We start from the raw sequence: 18189 nt of genomic DNA on the forward strand, positions 1-18189 counted from the left end.
CATGTGAAACTGGGACACTAACACCAATGTCAAACCAATGTCTTGCACAGTAAATGTTAATTATTATTTCAATTTTATTAAAAATGTTTCCTATTTTCAAGTTGCTTGTCATATATTTGAATATTAAGCTCTTAACTTTTTATAACTCTTTAATATGCTGCTGTAGGTTTTGGTATCACATGTAGACTGCCTTCTGTATAACATATAACATATAACATAACCTGGCTAAAGTTGACCAAATGTAATACCTGTCTTTTACTTTTTATAATTTGTGAATCTTTGGACATAATCACAGTTTGACCTCACATGCACATGGTGGTGGAGGAGATGCAAATTGATGTTATTCCTTTTTGATGACATGACTGGGCTTCTGAGAAAATAAACTGGTTAGAGGTCACAGAATACATGTTAAAGCTAAGCACTGAACATGGGTTTTCTTGGTCTTTTTCCATGTAATCTCTAGGACACACACTGGAAGTGGGGTGGACTACCTAGATGACTCCCCTTGAATGAAGAGCAATTAATTCCACTTTGGCTAAACCTGCCCCTGTCTCCAAGCAGGGACATGTACAGAGCTGTTTGGGCCATTTTCTTTACCCTTCAATTGGCTCTAAGCAATGTAAAAGGGCTGGCTGAGGTGCTGATGTGTAATCTTTGAAGCTAGGAGACAGTCACTGTTTCCCCACCGAGTGACTCTCAAAATATGATTGAGCCAGGCTAGATGAAGAGCCTTGGCTCCAAGGCTGTTGATTGGGATGGAGCCTTAAGATAAGACGCTATGACTTCCTAGGGCTGAAAAGTTTGTATATAATAGCTAAAGTACCAACCTCTAAATATTTAATGCTACCTCAATTGTGTTATGCAGATGAGTCTTTCTGCATATCCTCCCCTCTGCATATTGCTTTCAGACCTCCTAACTAGCCCAGATCACAGCATTCATGTATTTCTGGCCCTTCTCAAGTCAGTCATCCTTAAGCCACTCTCTTCTCCAGGAATTAATAAAATCTGGATTAGACTCTGCGTGGAGGACTTTGTTCTGATGAACCTTATCCTGGCTAGACTTAGGACCCTTTGGCTCCTCGTAATTCTATGTGTTATTGTCTTTATTTTCTCCATGAGTTGCACTAGAACTGATAGATTGGAGTTAACTGGTTACAATTCTAATAACTTTTCCATGGGATTACAAATATAAACTCTCCTGTCCACGATGAGGATGGGAAAGTACTTCCTATAGGAAGCGGACTCTAGACTGTTAGGTGCTGGGTTGAGAGTGATGCTCTGACAAACTGGAATGGAAGAGGTTGTACCTGTGAAGCTATAATAAACTTTCTTATGTAAAAATACGTAAATACACATTTTCTATGTAATACGTATGTGCATCTGAATATTTCCATGACATAAGTGTAGTACATTATGTATTTGTGACTAAACTGTTTTAGTTAGTACTAGAACTCGCTTGCTTGCAAAGACAGAATCTGGGAACAGGAATCATTTGGGGACAGAAAAATCCCATTGTTTCAAAATCCTCTATCATTTCTGTACTTCGTTTGTAGAATATAACAAAAGCAATGAAGCACTTACTCACTGTTCATTTTTCCAGTCACTGTGACAATCATTGTGGAGCTTACTCCTGCCAATGACTTCAGCCCTCTGTTTAAAGCTGCACACTATTCCTTCTTGGTTCCAGAAACATCAGGAGGTAAGGTCCCCTTGCTTTTGTGATATGAAAGCATCCACAAGGACATACCTACATGCATGAGTGAGCAATGGAAAAATAACAGGGAAACTCAAAAAATACAAGCAAGGTGAGGGAGTATTGTGGAACTCTGTACTTTTTGAGAATCAGGTGATTTTCAGGGCTAGTGCCCTCAGGACATTATGCTGATGTTTCTCAAAAGCTCCCTTGAAGTTCATGCAGATCTAGGATTTTTGTAATGAAAAATTATACAATATTGATGTTATCTTGTTTACCTTCCCCTTTGGCTTCGAGTGTAAAGAAGTAAGGACACTGTGATCATTATCCATGCAACTTAGATTCTTCAAACAGCAAGGAAATCAAGAGTTTAGATCTGAAGTCAAGATCATGGAGAGGGCTTGATTGTAAGTGTAAATTGGATATGAATTAGGTCAAGTTTGTCAGCATAGACAAAAGAACTTTAGATGTAGAAGGGACAGCAGAGGTAATGCTGACTTCTGTCACCCAAGAGAGGGACATGGTTCTTCCTTAGTGTTCCTGGATGGTGAATCCTCTAGGCTGGACTTTAGTATTTCAAGAGATAGAACAGTTTTGTGTTGGAGTCAAGCCGTACTGGCTTGCAAGAACATGCAGTGGAGCTGAAAGTGACTTTAGCCAAGTCACATAACTTGGATGTACCTGTGAGATGAAGATTCCAGTAACTGTCTCAGAAATCTGATATGACAATTAACCAGTAATTTTATGTAGGCTGACTATGTGACACATGCTAAAATAGCCATGGCACCACCACCAGGCATCATAACAGCCACACACACCTACTAACATCCTACACTATACAATATACCAGGACTTTCACCTTGCTTTCTTTTTTAAAACATTCCTTGACTTTCCCCACCAGAATATGTAAAGCAAATGAAATTAGGGGAGTGTATTTTTTTTGGAGATATTTATTAGAAAAGAAAAAGGCCTTCAATTCACTGGAAAATTGCTCTAAGAAGGAAATTGAAAAGTTAGAACTGATAGGATTTTCGGCATGGCAAAAGTAAGAAAATATAAAGTAAAAGTTGCCTTTATTTTAAGGACTCAGAAAGAAACTCCATGACTGCAGGGGTCTGGCTTTCTCTGCAGGACACGTGGTGTGGGGGGCATACATATAGCTTTGGTCTGGAATGGTGCCTAAAGGGGGCATCGCTGATGTGCAAGCAGCCATTGGAATTCATTTCACACCATAGGTAAATTGCCTAGGGGCGGGGGAAAATGACCTCAAGGTAAACGTTCCTTGGTCCCACCTCTCAGTACTGTAGTGTTGTATCTAGGGCAAAATCCTTTCAAGAACTCCTCTGAAATATCAAACATTAAGCTTGTAGTCCTTGAGGACTTTAAAAAAATCTGTTAATGTGAACATTTGTTTTAGGCTGAGTTGATTAGGACAGAAGATTTGAGAATGTGTTGAGAATTGCATGAAGATTTTCCTTTAAAAAATTAAGGGGTTCTATAATATTTAAAATAAAAAATTTTTCTGATGATACATGATGAGCTGACAAAGAGTTTGTGGAGGTGGGGAGGCATAAGCAGGAAAGTTCCTCTATCAGCAGTGATTTAGGAGAACATTAGACAGTTAAATCATACCAGATTGCAGGTCACAGAGGAAAACTGATTTCATTTCTGATAGTTTTCGATGAGGAAGTTTATGGTAATATATTACATCATTGCTCTGTTTTAAAATTCAGCTAAAAATGCTCAAGATAGCATTCAAGTTTATTGAAAACCTACAGAAGACTATACTTCCAGATTTATTCAGCTATGTGCCAAAAATTCAAAGTGACAGCTTCCTTGTCCAGAGTGGTGTGACAGCAAGAGTAGTCTTTTTCCTCTAGCTCCCTCTCAGTGGCCTTGCATCAGTCGCAGCACGTTTTTCTTAATAACAATGCTTTCACAATTATACAGGGATGATGTTCTATGGAGGTGCCATACTATAGCATGTCCTTTTTTGTGAATTTGACTTCTTTGCTCTTGGTGGCATGTGTTGTGTTTGTTACCTTCTTATTCACACATTGCCAGAGACTGGGTAGGATCCCAATAGAGAAAGAAATTCTCTGAGGTTGAGGAGGTAGGAACAGCTCATGAAATGTTTTCTTCATAATTATTTACTTCTGATTATTAGCAAATAAAATGTTCTACATTTGTGTTGGTGAGCTAGCAAGCCACTGCAGAGTGGTACTTCACTATGCAGAAGAGGTGGTACTTCACTATGCGGAAGAGGTAAAATGTGTTGTATTGGAGTTTATGATTTACAAAGTGGAAAGTGATTGAGGGTAACCATGCTTATCTGTAATATATTACCATATTCATGCTGTATATCTCACAAAATTAGAATTATACACCAATAAGCATTTATGCAGTCCATGAATCTGAAAATTGGTTGGGCTGTTCTTCTGATCTTGTGTAGGTGTGACTCATTTTCAGTTAATTTGTCTTGTCTTTGGCTGAGGGACCTGGGAGTCTTGGCCCATCTCTTGCCCTCCAGCAGGCTGGCATGGACAAGGGGAGAGAATGGTTCTGCAAATACAATCAATATACTACATTTATCGTTCTTTTAAAGTGTTGTTTGGAAGTGCCTTACCCTGTAATTATAATGAGGAGACTTAAAAATGTGGACTATATGCTTCAATGAAGAATGAAATTATGTCACAGGAAGATGTTAAATGCAATACAGCATCTCAGAAGGTTATATAATCATGTTTTCTCTTACATGAGAGACCAAATAAATGAATGTATAAATCAATGAATACATACATAAGAAAGTACAGAAAAATAGGAAGTAGACTTTTGGAGATGGGGAAGGGGATAAAAGGGGAGAAGAGGAGGCAATAAAAAGAAAAAGACCAAGATATGTTAAATGCTTATACAGATTTTTCCAAAATGAACATTGCCATTCTGTATTACTAACACACACTTAAAAAAAGTCAAGACCCCATGTTGTGATCTCTAAGCATAGCATCACAAATATAGAATGCAAAAAGAAATTTCTCTAAATGTAAAATTATGCCATGAAAGTAATTCACAAAGAAAAAAATGAGAAGGAAAGAATAAGAAATGATACTCAGAGAAAACAGAAAAAGCAAGACACAAGGACAACAAGAAACTAGTCACTTCCTATGAGTGACTGCATAGGCTACCATGCATGGGCTGCAGGAGGACAACCAAATTCCAATCCCTCCTGGTGCACAGGCTGGGAAACAAGAAGAGCCAAGGTTTTCCACACCACCCCATGAGTGACCAGTTGATCTGGAGAAACTCAGGCTGAGATGATAGCTATTGAAGTAAAATACAAGTTAATGCTTGTAGTGTTTAGTGTTCCATTGCTTTGCAGACTTAAAGCTGGTAATTTGATCGTCTACTTAGAGAATAATCATACACAATATATTTTGGTGACTCTGAACAACCTGAAGACATAATAACAGCAAGAACTAGGGGTTGATTTCTATCAGTACTCCTAGGCTTGTCAGCCTAGGAAAAACATAGAACTCACCCAATAGGCCCTACAGGGGGAATTTAGGTAACTGGCCCACCTCTTCATTGTGGGACCCAGCAACTGGAAAAACATCAACCTTATAGTAGGACCCCAAGATATACACTACCAACAATTGACACTAGTGGGATCGAAGGACCAAATATTAACCCAAAAGGAGAAAATTGCAAAATGGAAAAGCAAAATGCAATCTCAAACATCTAGTCCACCAGGAGCAAGTACAGGAGACATTGAGATAGAGGACTTCAAAAGTAACACACCAGAAATCTCTGAAAAGATAGCAAGTGAAATAAAAAAAAAAAACACAACTCAATGAGGCTATAGAGGAAATCAAATTAGAAGTAATCTCTCATGGAGAAACAGAAATAACCTTAGTAAAGGAGTTGCTCAGTGCAGCTAGAGAAGAAATAGATTTTAAAAAAAGTACAGGAGCATGGGAAACTGATTGCAACCTTGAATAAACAATATAGAAAGCCAACAGAATTCATGAAACAAACTCAAAGAGACATTCAAGAAACAAAAAATTCTATTGAAAGCTGGCAAAAGCTGAGGATAGAATTTCGGACCTTGAGGACAGAATTGCAATTAGTGATCATGAAAGGATAGAACTTTTAAAAATAACAAAGCAGCATGAAATGACAATCCAGCAGCTTCAAGATGATGCCAGGAGAAATAATATAAGATTAATAGGCATCAGTGAAGATGGAGAAGTCAATGCAAATGACATAACTAAACTACTCACAGAAGTAATAGCAGAAAATTTGCAAAATATGGGGAAAATCTGATATGCCAATAAGTGAGGCATATAGAACCCCAAACAATCACAACCAACATAAATCTACACCCAGACATATAATAATTAAGAACCCAGACATGCAGCATAAAAGCAGAATACTAAAAGCTGTTAGAATACACAACTCACCTATCAAGGAAAGCCCGTTAGAATTATGGCAGACTTCAGCACAAATTCTCAAGTCAAGACAAGCTTGGAATGAGGTGTTTCAAGCCCTGAAAGAAAACAACTTTCAATGCAGATTGATATACCCAGAAAGACCTTCATTCAAATTTAATGGGGAAATAAGATACTTCCATGACAAAGAATAGCTGAAGAAATTCATGTCCACCAAGCCAACCCAGAAAGAGTATTGAAAGACATATTAGATAGAGATAAAAGTGACCACAATCCTCAGAACAACAGCAGAAAGAAACCACCAAGTAGGACAAGCAATTAAACAAGGAGGAAAAGCAGAAAGCAAACAACTGGAACATTACATGGCAAAATCGAGCCAGTACATATCAGTTATATCCATAAATGTAAATGGCCTCAATTCACCTATCAAAAGAAATAAGCTGACAGAATGAGTTGAGAAACATGATCCCACAATATGTTGTATACAAGAGACACATTTGCCCAAAATGAAACTCATAGATTAAAAGTCAAAGGATGGAAAACAGTATTCCATGCAACAGGAACCCAGAAAAAAGCAGGGGTAATTATTCTTTTTGCAGACAAGGTGAACTTCAAACCTAAAATGATTAAAAGAGATAAAAAAGGTCACTACATACTTGTTAGTGAAAAAATTCAAGAAGAAGAACTAACAATTTTAAATATATATGCACCAAATACAGGAGTACTCAACCATATAAGACAAATACTAGTGGACATGAAAAACCAAGTACACAAGAACACAGTTATAACTGGGGACCTTGATACCCCATTGTCACAAAGAGATAGATCAACTAGACAAAAAATCAGCAAAAAAATAATAGAACTGGATCATACCTGTGAGCAATTGGACTTAGTAGATATTTACAGAGTATTCAACCCAAACACATCAGAATATGCATTCTTCTCAGCTGCACATGGTACATTCTCCAAAATAGAACATATATTATCCCATAAAACATTCTTAACTAAATACAAAGGTATTGAAATTATCCCATGCATAATACCTGACTATAGCACACTGAAATTGGAAAGTAAGGGCAAAAGAAATTGCAAAACCTGCATAAATACATGGAACTTAAATAATTACCTTTTGAATAACCAATCGGCAACAGATGAAATTAAAGAAGAAATAAAGCAATACCTACTATTCAATGAAAATGCAGAAACAACATACTATAGTCTTTGGGATACAATGAAAGTGGTCTTAAGAGGGAAACATATAGCAATAGATTGTCATATCAAGAAAACAGAATGAGCACAAATAAACAAACTAATGCTTTATTTCAAGATTCTAGAAAAAGAAAAGCAAGTTAAACCCAAAGCTCATAGAAGAGCAGAAATTGTAAACATTAGAGAAGAAATCAATGCAATTGAAACTAAAAAAAAACACAACAAATTAATGAATCAAAAAGCAGGGTTTTTGAGAGAATAAACAAAATCGATAAACCTCCAGCTAACCTTATCAAGAAAAAGAGAGAAAAAACCCAAATTCATGCAATAAGGACTGAAAAGAAATGATGGTTTTCCCTGAAAAGAGGGAAATCACTACAGATTCCATGGAAATTCAAATGATCATGAATACTTGCTTTGAAAATCTCTACTCACATAGAGTGGAAAACACAAAGGAAATGGGCAGATTTCTAGAACCACCAAAGCTCAATCAAGATGATATCGCAATTTTGAATAACCCAATAACAGCTATTGTAATTGAAAACATAATTAATTAAAAACTTACCAATAAAGAAAAGCCCGATCCTGATGGATTCATGGCTGAATTCCACAAGAAATTGAGAGAAGATTTGATGCCATTACTCTTTAAACTCTTCAAATGCTATTGAAAAGGAAGTAATCCTCCCTAAATCATTACTGGAGGCAAGTATTCCTCTGATACCAAAACCAGAGAAAGACACAACCAAAAAGGAGAACTATAGACCAATCTCACTAAACATTAATGCAAAGATTCTCAATAAAATACTGGCAAATAGAATGCAGCAAATCATCAAGAAGATTATACATCACGACCAAGTAGGATTCATTCCAGGAATGCAGGGATGGTTTAACATATGCAAATCAATAAATGTAATACACCACATCAACAGAGCCAAAAACAAAAACCACATGGTCATTTCAATAGATGCAGAAAAAGCTTTTGATAAAATCCAACACATGTTCATGATAAAAACCCTTCAAAAACTTGGGTGTCTACCTCAATCTAGTAAAGGCCATCTGTGAAAAACCAATAGTTAATATTGTACTAAATGGACGAAAATGGAAAGCTTTCACTCTAAAATCAGAAAAGACAACGATGTCCACTATCACCACTCTATTCAATATAGTTCTGGAAATACTAGCCAGGGCAATCAGACAAGAGAGAGAAATAAAAGGAATAAAGATAGGAAAGGAAGAAGTTAAATTGTCACTATTTGCAGATGACATGATACTCTATATAGAAGACAAAAAAATCCATTAAAAGACTATGAGAGGTAATAAACAAATTCAGCAGTGTAGTTGGATACAAAGTCAACACTCAAAAATCAATAGCATTCCTGTATACAAATGAAAACTCATCAAGAGAGAAATTATGGAAATATCACCTTTCACAATAGCATCTAAAAAAATGAAATACTTAGGAATCACCCTAGCCAAGAATGTAAAAGATCTATATCCTGAAAATTATACTACTCTAAAAAAGGAGATTGAAGAGGATATTAGAAAATGGAAGGATATTCTTTGCCCTTGGCTAGGAAGAACCAACATTGTGAAAATGGCTACACTTCCAAAACTGTTATACAGATTTAATGCAATCCCAGTGAAAATACCATTAGCATACCTCACAGATCTAGAGAAAACACTCCTAAGATTCATTTGGAAATAAGAAATCTAGAAAAGCAAAGGCAATTCTGGGCAACAAAGGCAAGGCAGGAGGCATCTCAATTCCTGACTTGAAACTATACTACAAAGCCACAGTGATAAAATCAGCATGATATTGGAAAAGAAATAGACCTGAGGATCAATGGAATGGATTAGAAGGTGCAAACACAACTACAAAGACACTCAGCCACCTGACATTTGACAAAGGTGCTAAACATGTTCACTGGAAGAAGGATAGTCTCTTTAATAAATGATGTTGGAAAAATTGGCTCTCCACGTGCCAAAGACTGAAACTAGACCCAGGCCTATAACCATGCACAAAGGTAAAATCTAAATGGATCAAAGATCTAAATATTAAAACAGAAACACTAAATCTACTGGAAGACAAGGTAGGTAGAAATCTTAGAGACGTAAGGGTACACAGAAAATTCATGAATAAAACGGAAACTGCACAGGAAACACTTCAAAGAATCAACAACTGGGATCTCATATTACTGAAAAATTTCTGCACTTCAAAAGAAATCACCAACAGAGTGAAAAGAAAATCCACAGAATGGGAAAGAATTTTAGCCAACAATTCCTTAGACAAAGGACTTATATCCAGAACATATAAAGAAAGACCCTCTACAAAAATAGGCATCTGAGATTAACACACATTTCTCAAATGAAGATATACAAATGGCAAATAAATACATGAAGAAATGTTCACCATCACTAGTCATCTGAGAAATGCAAATTAAAACAGTATTGAGATTTTATCTCATTCCAGAAAGAATAGCTGCCATCAAGAAATAAACTGATAACAAATGTTGGTGAGGCTTGGAAAAAGGAACACTTCTCCACTGTTGGTGGGAATGTAGACTGGTGCAGCCACTATGGAAATCAGTATGGAGATTTCTCAGAAGACTAGGATTGGAAGTTCCATTCAGTGTAGCTATTCCCCTCCTGGGTATTTTCCTAGAAAAACTGAAAAGGTCATGTCACAGTGATATATGTACACCTATGTTCATAGCAGTATAATTTGTAATAGCTAAATCTTGGAAACAACCAAAATGCCTATCAACTGCAGAATGCATGAAAAGATGTATTTTTATACATTGGAATATTACTCAGTTATAAAGAAGGATGATTGTGAGGCCTTCATAGGTAAATGTAGACAACTTGAGACAAACCTTATAAGTGAAATAAGTAAGAATCACATTTATAACTATCACATTTTGTCTCTAGTATAAAAAGTAATATGAACTGTAGGAGTAATAAAACCCAAAATGTGTAATTGCTATTGTAAAAAGGAGAGGAACAGAAAGTGCTCTAAAGGATATAACTGCATGTATGTTTAAGTGTGTAAGATAGATAACTATATTACTAAGTTTTTGTTGGATCGTTGAACAGAACTGTTTGCAGTATCACTGTCTGAATGTTTACTTTGTATACTTTAATTTTGTAATTTGAACAACTATTTCTAAGATGACAGTATGCTATTTATTAACTAGTGATTTCTTACTGTTTATTTTTAAAAATTATGTATTATTTTTACCCTTTTTGCTGTTTTGTTTTTTTCTCTCTAAATAAAATTTTTAAAAATTGAAAAAAAAAAACCCAATATACACCATAGCATCTATGGGGGCTCTCCTTCCCTATTATCTTGTTTTAAAGTTTTGTTTCATTTTCATTGTTTTGCTTGATATTTTTTTGTTGTTGTTCTTTTTCATTTTTTATCAGTACCAGGGATCAAACTCACGACTGCCTGCTTGCAAGGCAGGCGCTTATGCCGCTGAGCTAAATCCCCAGCTCCTGCTTGATATGTTTTATTCTATTTTGTCTTGTTTGATTTTATTGTATCTGATGGCATGGGAAACTATTTCAAAGATAACAAGATATATTATGATGTCTTTTTGAATTTACTATTACTTTGTTTTGAAGTATTGTGTTCATTATTTTGTTTTTATTGGTTATATTCTGTTATGTTTTGTTTAATTTTCCTATGTTTGATGCTATGGGCAGCTATTTTGAAGACAAGAAGAGGCATTATGGCAATATATTTCTATTAATATATAGGCAATATATTTCTATTATCTTGTTTTGAAATCCTGCAACACTATTTTGTTTTGATTGGCTTTATTCTGTTTTATTCTCTTTAAAATAAAAAAGATTATTAAAAAAGATAGACATAAATTCATATCAGTGATTGTATTACATGTGAATGGGTTAAGTCACTAATAAAAAAGAAACACACTGAAAATGAAAAATAAAAGAAATGTGGTTAGCATACAAATTTATTCCTTATTCTTTTCCTATTAGCTCTATGACTTTATTACTTGAAACCATTGGACCATGTTTTTTTATTCATAAAATGGAGTAATCAATAGAACATATACCATATCAGTGTTGAGACTGTTTGATCAGAGAATGTGTGTAACAATAAGAAATTCTTATTTAGCATTTACCACATACCAGACACTATTCTAAGTGATTACTATATTTTAACTTACTCAGTTTGCATGACAACTCTGTATGGTAGATACTATTATTATTCCCAGTCTGAAGATGAAGAATATGAGGTCCAGAGAGGACACAAAATGGTCCAGCGAGTTACATGAGTAAGTGACAAGGCTGAGATTATAACCAAGTGTACTGTGAACCCTCTCTGATGCCTATATTAGTATAATGCTAAGGTTGAGCTGAGCATTATTATTGTAAAGTTATTTTAAACATATCGACTTATGTACCATGGTTTGAAGTGGCAGAGGACTCCTACATTTTCCCCCTCAGTTGGAGTCTTCAAAGATCTTGCATTGTCCACCAGGCTTCCAATTATCCCTTTGAGAAACTGATGCTACTTGAAAAACAAATGCATGCTAAACTTTTTAGAGTGTTATATCTGCATGAGAAGAATGAACCTTATAAAATTTTATTGGCAGCTTTCTACAAAGTTGGAAGAGTGACTGCCATTGATGAAGACCACCCACCAAACTGTCTGACCTACAGGATTACCAGTGGAGACATCGAGGCTGTCCAGAGATTCTGGATTCACCCTCGCTCTGGAATGATCGAACTCACCACGCAGCCAGACTATGAGTCTGTGAAGCAGTATAACCTTACTGTGGAAGCTGTGGACTGTGACAGAGTTCGTCCTCGTACAGCAGTGACCACAGTGAGTAGAGACAACCAGCCAACAAGAAAATTCATGTATCAAGGTCCAATTTATTACAGTAGGAAAGGCCAAATGATATCAGAGCATGGAGATGTTCAGAGTTTTCTCTGTTTCTCAAGCATCCCATGTTAATTTACTCTTCAATTTCAACAGTCAAGGTAGGCAATATTATAACCATTCACATCCTACAGATGAGGAGACAGAGGCACAAAGTTTAAGTAACATACCCACCAGGTTACAGAACTGGACTCAAACTCAGGTGCCTTGTGTTGAGAGATGATATTCACAATGAAAGTAGATTGGCATCGAAGGGAGGGAAAGTGCGGTCACCTTTAAATTATTTTAGCATTGTCAGGGGACTCTGGAAAGATATCAAGAGTGAATTCTTGGATATTTGTTATGCGGGTTGTGCGATTAACCCACCATGGGATCTGATCTTTGCAGAGGAGATGGAAGTGGGACTGAAGAATTATGAGGACCCCATCTGGCCTGATGGGTCACTGTGTGTTTCCTGGCACTGTACAGCCCTCTGGCTTCCTCCTCCTGTGGTTGTGAGGTTTTGTGCACATGGCCATATGGGGGAAAATCAGACCCAGTCATATTGATGATTAGAATGGCTTTCACAGGGACTGAGTTACAGTCCTGAGGCTGGAATTGTGTGTCTTGGGATGACACCCATGAGAATAATCTTTATGCTGCAGCACCTGTGGTGGTTTTTTCTGAAGACTTTTATGAGCTCCCAAAATAGGATAGGATGATGCCACTTGCACTTGTTATTCACTTATTACAAATGAGAAGGGAGGAAAGAAGAATTAATGAAACAGTGAAAAAGTTCAAGCTACTCTGTGCTTAAAAGAGTTTACACTTTGCCTAAAGATAAATTGGGACCTTGTCCATTCTTTCTCCCTTTTAATGAGTATTTATGAGTGTTTAAGTATAACATTTCGGGTAGCATAGCAGTGGAAGACCCTGTATAAGCCTTCAGGGAGCTTAACACTTTTATCAGATGGAAAATTTAATAATATATGCTGCGTGCCATGTTGATGATACAGAGGAATTCAATGATCAAGTTCAGAAAGGGAGCTGGGTCTTTAGTCTCCACCCTTGGGACCCACCCTTGTCACCCCTTACCCCCCACTGCCATCAGCATCTACTTTGTGGGAAAACCTAGTGAACGCCTAGCACTATGCTGTGCCCTCAACCATTTCATTTTGTCCTGAATCCCATTCCAAAAGCAGTTTCTCAAATTATTTTTTTTGTACCAGAGATCGAATTTATGACCTCACTCTTGCCAGGCAGATGCTTATGCCACTGAGTTAAATTCCCAGCTCAAATTCTTTTTAACACATGGAAGAATTCTAGTCCTGAGCCTTAGAAGTTAAACACCATAACTTATCCAAGGTTGCTTTGCTAAAATAGGTCAGATTGCCTATATACTTGATCACTATCATGCACCCAAATTCTCTCTCCAACCCTTCAGCATGTTCTGTCATCTCTTTTTTAATAGAGACATTTCTGTTTTAATAGAGACATCCTCACCCATGACCTCCTAAGACTCTGCTTGGGCTGCCAGCATTCCTCACCTCTTCCAGGGCAGCAGGCTTGTAGCTAGACTCCTTGTCTTGATTGGTGCTCCCTGTGTCTACTGTTCGCACAGGACCTGGAGTGACACATTCACTCCCCTCGGCCTCAGCTTCCATCCCACTTAGCAAGGCTCTACTGTCATCCCCAAAGTCTGCGGTGCCTGCGTGCTCTGGGTGCTGGCTACCTTTTCATCTTACTGATTTCAGTCAGTGACACAAACTTCTCTGTTTCTCTCACACCAACCTTGGCATGCTCATTCATGGCTCGCATCATTTAGCAAAATTTCTGCCCCAATGAACCTGTTGGCCAGAGTCCTTTACACTTGGTTTTGGTGGAAACCTCAATCAATCCATTTGTTCATCAATGGGGGAATGGATGACTAAAGTACAATAGATGCATACTGAGGAATGCTGGGAGGAATAATGGCACACATCTGTAATTATTCAGGAGGCTGAGGCAGGAAGATCATAGGTTTGAGTTCAGCCAGGGAAACCTAGTGAGATCATCTCAAAAAAAAAAAAAAAAATGAGAGGAGAGGAGTGTTGAGAATGTAGTTTAGTAGTAGACTGAGGGGCTTGCCTATCATGAGCAAGGCCCTGGGATTGGTGTCCAGGACTGCAAAACAAATAAAGAAGCAAATGAGTTTTACAAACATGAAGTGTACATACAGGGTTCTGTGTGAGAAAAGTTGGAATCAGGAAAGACCTGTGGTGCAATATCATTTATTCAAATCAAAATTATATCACCCAACACTGCATATTCTGTGAGAATACATAATTGCTTAGGGGCATTTATCAAATAGGGGCAGGCAGAGAGGCAAATAGTTCTTATTAGCCAATCCCTATGTCCTTAACTGCATAGTGCTAATTAGCATATGATATAGCCTTATATACTTATTTGTTGATGTTTATTATTTTGTCTCCAGAATAAAAGTACAGATTGTGATAGATTAGGGTATTTTTTCATATCGGTACTATAGTATCTGTGTCTTTGTCTCTGTTTGGCACATAATAAATGTTCAGTAAATACCCAACAAATAGACAAATGTATCCTGTCTGCCAGTCCTAAGAAAGTAGGGATTCAAGGACTAAGATATTTTACAGTTGAGTAAAACAAGGTTAAATCATTTGTTTCAAACATAGGAGCTGACTGCAGGAGACCTAGCCGTGAATGAAGAATTCCGTTCCAAGTCCTAGCACAGTGCCATTTCTACTACTGATCATGTACAAATACCTCACCTGTCCAATGAACACAGAGCTGTAGCCAGTCTATTAAAGCAGTATCCGAGATTGAACAGTACCCCAGAATTTAGCTGGATTATTGAAACATTACAGAAAACACTCTGGAAAAGATAAAATGCTTGCAAACATAGGCACTCCAGGGGTCCCTCTGGGACGGTTGCCGGGAGAGCTATTTGTCATCTGCGAGGTGGGCAGATGACCTTTTTGGGCTGACTGGCATTCAGCACTGACATTTTAAAATCCTTGCTATTTTGAACTTTTTCTGTATAATCACAGTTTCCTGGTTTGTAGCATTTTAATTAAGAAAATATTGATAATAGCTCCTAATTAAGGTCGGATCATACTTTCAAGTAATCCTATTGCTAATGGAAATGTGCATACACTGCACTAGAGAGCGTGGTCAAGAGGAGGTCCGTGGTGGAGGAAGATGCACCATTGGATACACTTGCGTGCAGCACGAATATTTAAGTGTTCAAGGGATTCGTTTTCGAGGCAGCGGTCTTCTGCATTCCTTCTGTTATATTTACATAATTTGTGAGTTTTTCAGAGGCTCATCTAATGAGCCCAAAGCTCTCCCTAAAGGCTACCCACAGCTGGCCCAGAATAATAAGCCATGGGCTCACTGATTGACAGCCAGAATCCGAGTCTGTGGGAACAGCTCTGCAAACTGAAAATTCTAGACTTCTAATTTAGTGATCCTAAAAGATCTATCTCCACCCAGATGCTTCCTTCTGATTTTGAGTATAAATAGTCAGATGATGTGGACGCGATGCTTCTCTTTCCTCTTTCCTGGCAGGTCACTGTTGACATTGAAGACGAGAATGACGAAGCACCGGTCTGTGTGCCCTATCTTTATAAAGGAGTCATTTTTGACAACGTTGTTTCTGGGACAAGCGTCAATGGCTTCAAACTAAGCTGTCACGACAGAGATTCACAGGATTTCGAAATGCGCTTTGAGATAGCTTCTGGTGGATGACTTTATTTCTTTTATGACTTTCTTTTAATCAAAGCATGTGTCAAATTGATGTTACTCGTACTATGTTAGGCAGGATGTATAACCCTAGAAATGACTGTGTTTTGAAGGTTAAACTATTTTTTATCTATGGAACGAGGTTTCCTCAAGGCAAGGCATCTTTTCCACTTTTGCATATCCACCTTAATTCTTCCTTCTGCTCCTTCCTTCCATTCTGCACAGATGCTTTCACTACAAGATTCTGAACTTGCACAAAGGTTACCTGGCAAGTCACTGGGTCTGCCATCCATGGTGTTGGCCAAAAATAGCAGCCACCTTTGTGTCTGATTATCCTAGTACAAGTTCACCAGGATAGATGTTTCTGACTCTGCCCTCGTTGGGTTTACACAGATCTGGGTTGCTATCTTGTCCTCTGTGGATGGCATTTATTGGAGACCAAGTGTGTATGAGGCACTATACTAGGAAGTGGGTACATAGAAGTACCCAACACAGGTGTGGATTTGGACTTGTGGCACTCATTGCTTGTTAAACTAGAAATAACATCAATGATTATGAAATGACCAACTGATAAATTAAGGAAAGCTACCAGGTCTAAGGAGACAGCATTAAAAGGAGACTTGTTAAATCAGGCATGGTGGCCCAGGCATGTAATCCCAGCACTAAGGAGGTTGAGCCAGGAGAATCATTGTAAATTCAAGACCAGCCTGGGCTACAAAGTTAGCTCAAGGATAGCTTGAACTGTATATATAGTGAGACACTGTCTCAAAAAGCCAACGGGGGTGGGGGGGAGAGGAAACCTATTTAAAGTATGGAAGTCAGAACTGTCATTATTTATGTGAAAGAATGGGAGTGTGGAAATCAGTAGACTGTCACTAATTACTTCTGAGAACTGGTTCACTGTTGAGAAGTTCTATGAAGAAAGGTACTGTGTGCATCTTATTAGCAAGGATGTGCACAGAGCCATGGGGAGGACATGACTTTAGGAAGGGCTCCATAGGCACTTACAGTCTGACTGTTGCATTTGACACTGATCTAGACCAAATTGAAGGTGAGAGTCACATTACTGTAAGTAGAAGATAAAGAAGAGAAAGCAATTAGGCAAAATATTTAGATAATAGTGTGAGCTCTCCTGGACACATATAGAGATCCAACTCATAATTTTAACCTTTAAAACATTTTTTCTTAATCAGTTATATTCACTGCTTATTTGACCTGAATTCAACTGTAAACCATGTGGGTATGAGAATTTAGAGTACAATAGCCATCTTATTTATATGTATTGTATCATAATGGCAGTTTAAGATAGTTTGAGGACATCTAATGCATCTTAAAATAATTATAACTTCTCAATTATTCTTTTTAAAGGAAATGTGAACCATCATTTTGGATTCGACCCAAGTCGAGGCTCAAATACTCCAAAATTAATTGTGAAGAATCCTTTTAACTTTGAATCTGGAGCCGAACAGCAGCGGCAATATCATCTCGTAGTGCATATAGTTGATGACAATCTGAAATATGGCAAATCCACCAAGCCCAGGACAGGCACTGCTATTATAGATATCCATGTGATAAGAGCCACTACACAATCTTCTCCAACCAGTTCTGAAGTAAAGAGTTACAGAATTTGATTTGGTTGACTGTGTGGGAAATATTCTACTGTAAATCTGAGCTTGATCTAGAAAGACTGAAAGAATGAATCCGTCCACGTGCCTTTCCCTTGGGGCATTAACCCATCCAGCACTGGACAGCATTTTACAGGATGCATCTGTGAATATAAGCTATGAGTGGGAGTGAATTTGTGCTAACTGCATGAAGTACATAGAGGATCCTTAAGAAGCTAATTATATATGAATTTCCTGAAAGTCCTGTCCCCCAGAAGGGCCCGCTACTCAATGAGTTCTATCAATTAAAACTATCTACAAATTGGCACTTTTAAAGGATATTGTCTATTTGCCATGCTATTCCTGTTAATGGGTATCCAGGCATCGCACCGTGTGCTTTATGGTCATTGTTTCATCTAGTCTTTAGTCCAACCCTGTGAAGTTTAGCAGACCTGCTAGTATTTTCAAAAAATTAATATGCAAAACCTCAGCAGCATGCCCACATGGCTTCTTAGTCATCTAAGGATAAAGTGTGCTCAGTAGACCTTGCGTTGCACTTTATTGTTTTCCTTTTGCATTGTTGTTTTG

At 37.5% G+C, this 18189-nt stretch overlaps 1 protein-coding gene across 1 annotated transcript in view; it reads left to right on the top strand.

The window, feature by feature from the left end:
* The window catches only part of LOC106025741 (cadherin-related family member 3), a 37518-nt gene that overhangs the window by 2350 nt on the left and 16979 nt on the right, over window positions 1-18189 (top strand). Inside the window, exons 2-5 of the mRNA XM_023561783.2 lie at window positions 1601-1699; window positions 11970-12202; window positions 15824-15995; window positions 17366-17607. Coding sequence (XP_023417551.2) covers window positions 1601-1699; window positions 11970-12202; window positions 15824-15995; window positions 17366-17607 — 746 coding nt within the window. The remainder of the gene's footprint in view (window positions 1-1600; window positions 1700-11969; window positions 12203-15823; window positions 15996-17365; window positions 17608-18189) is intronic.

The sequence above is a fragment of the Cavia porcellus genome, unplaced genomic scaffold (assembly GCF_034190915.1).
Source record: "Cavia porcellus strain 051 isolate PalLab524CR breed Dunkin Hartley unplaced genomic scaffold, mCavPor4.1 scaffold_10, whole genome shotgun sequence".
Classification (NCBI taxonomy): Eukaryota; Metazoa; Chordata; class Mammalia; order Rodentia; family Caviidae; genus Cavia; species Cavia porcellus.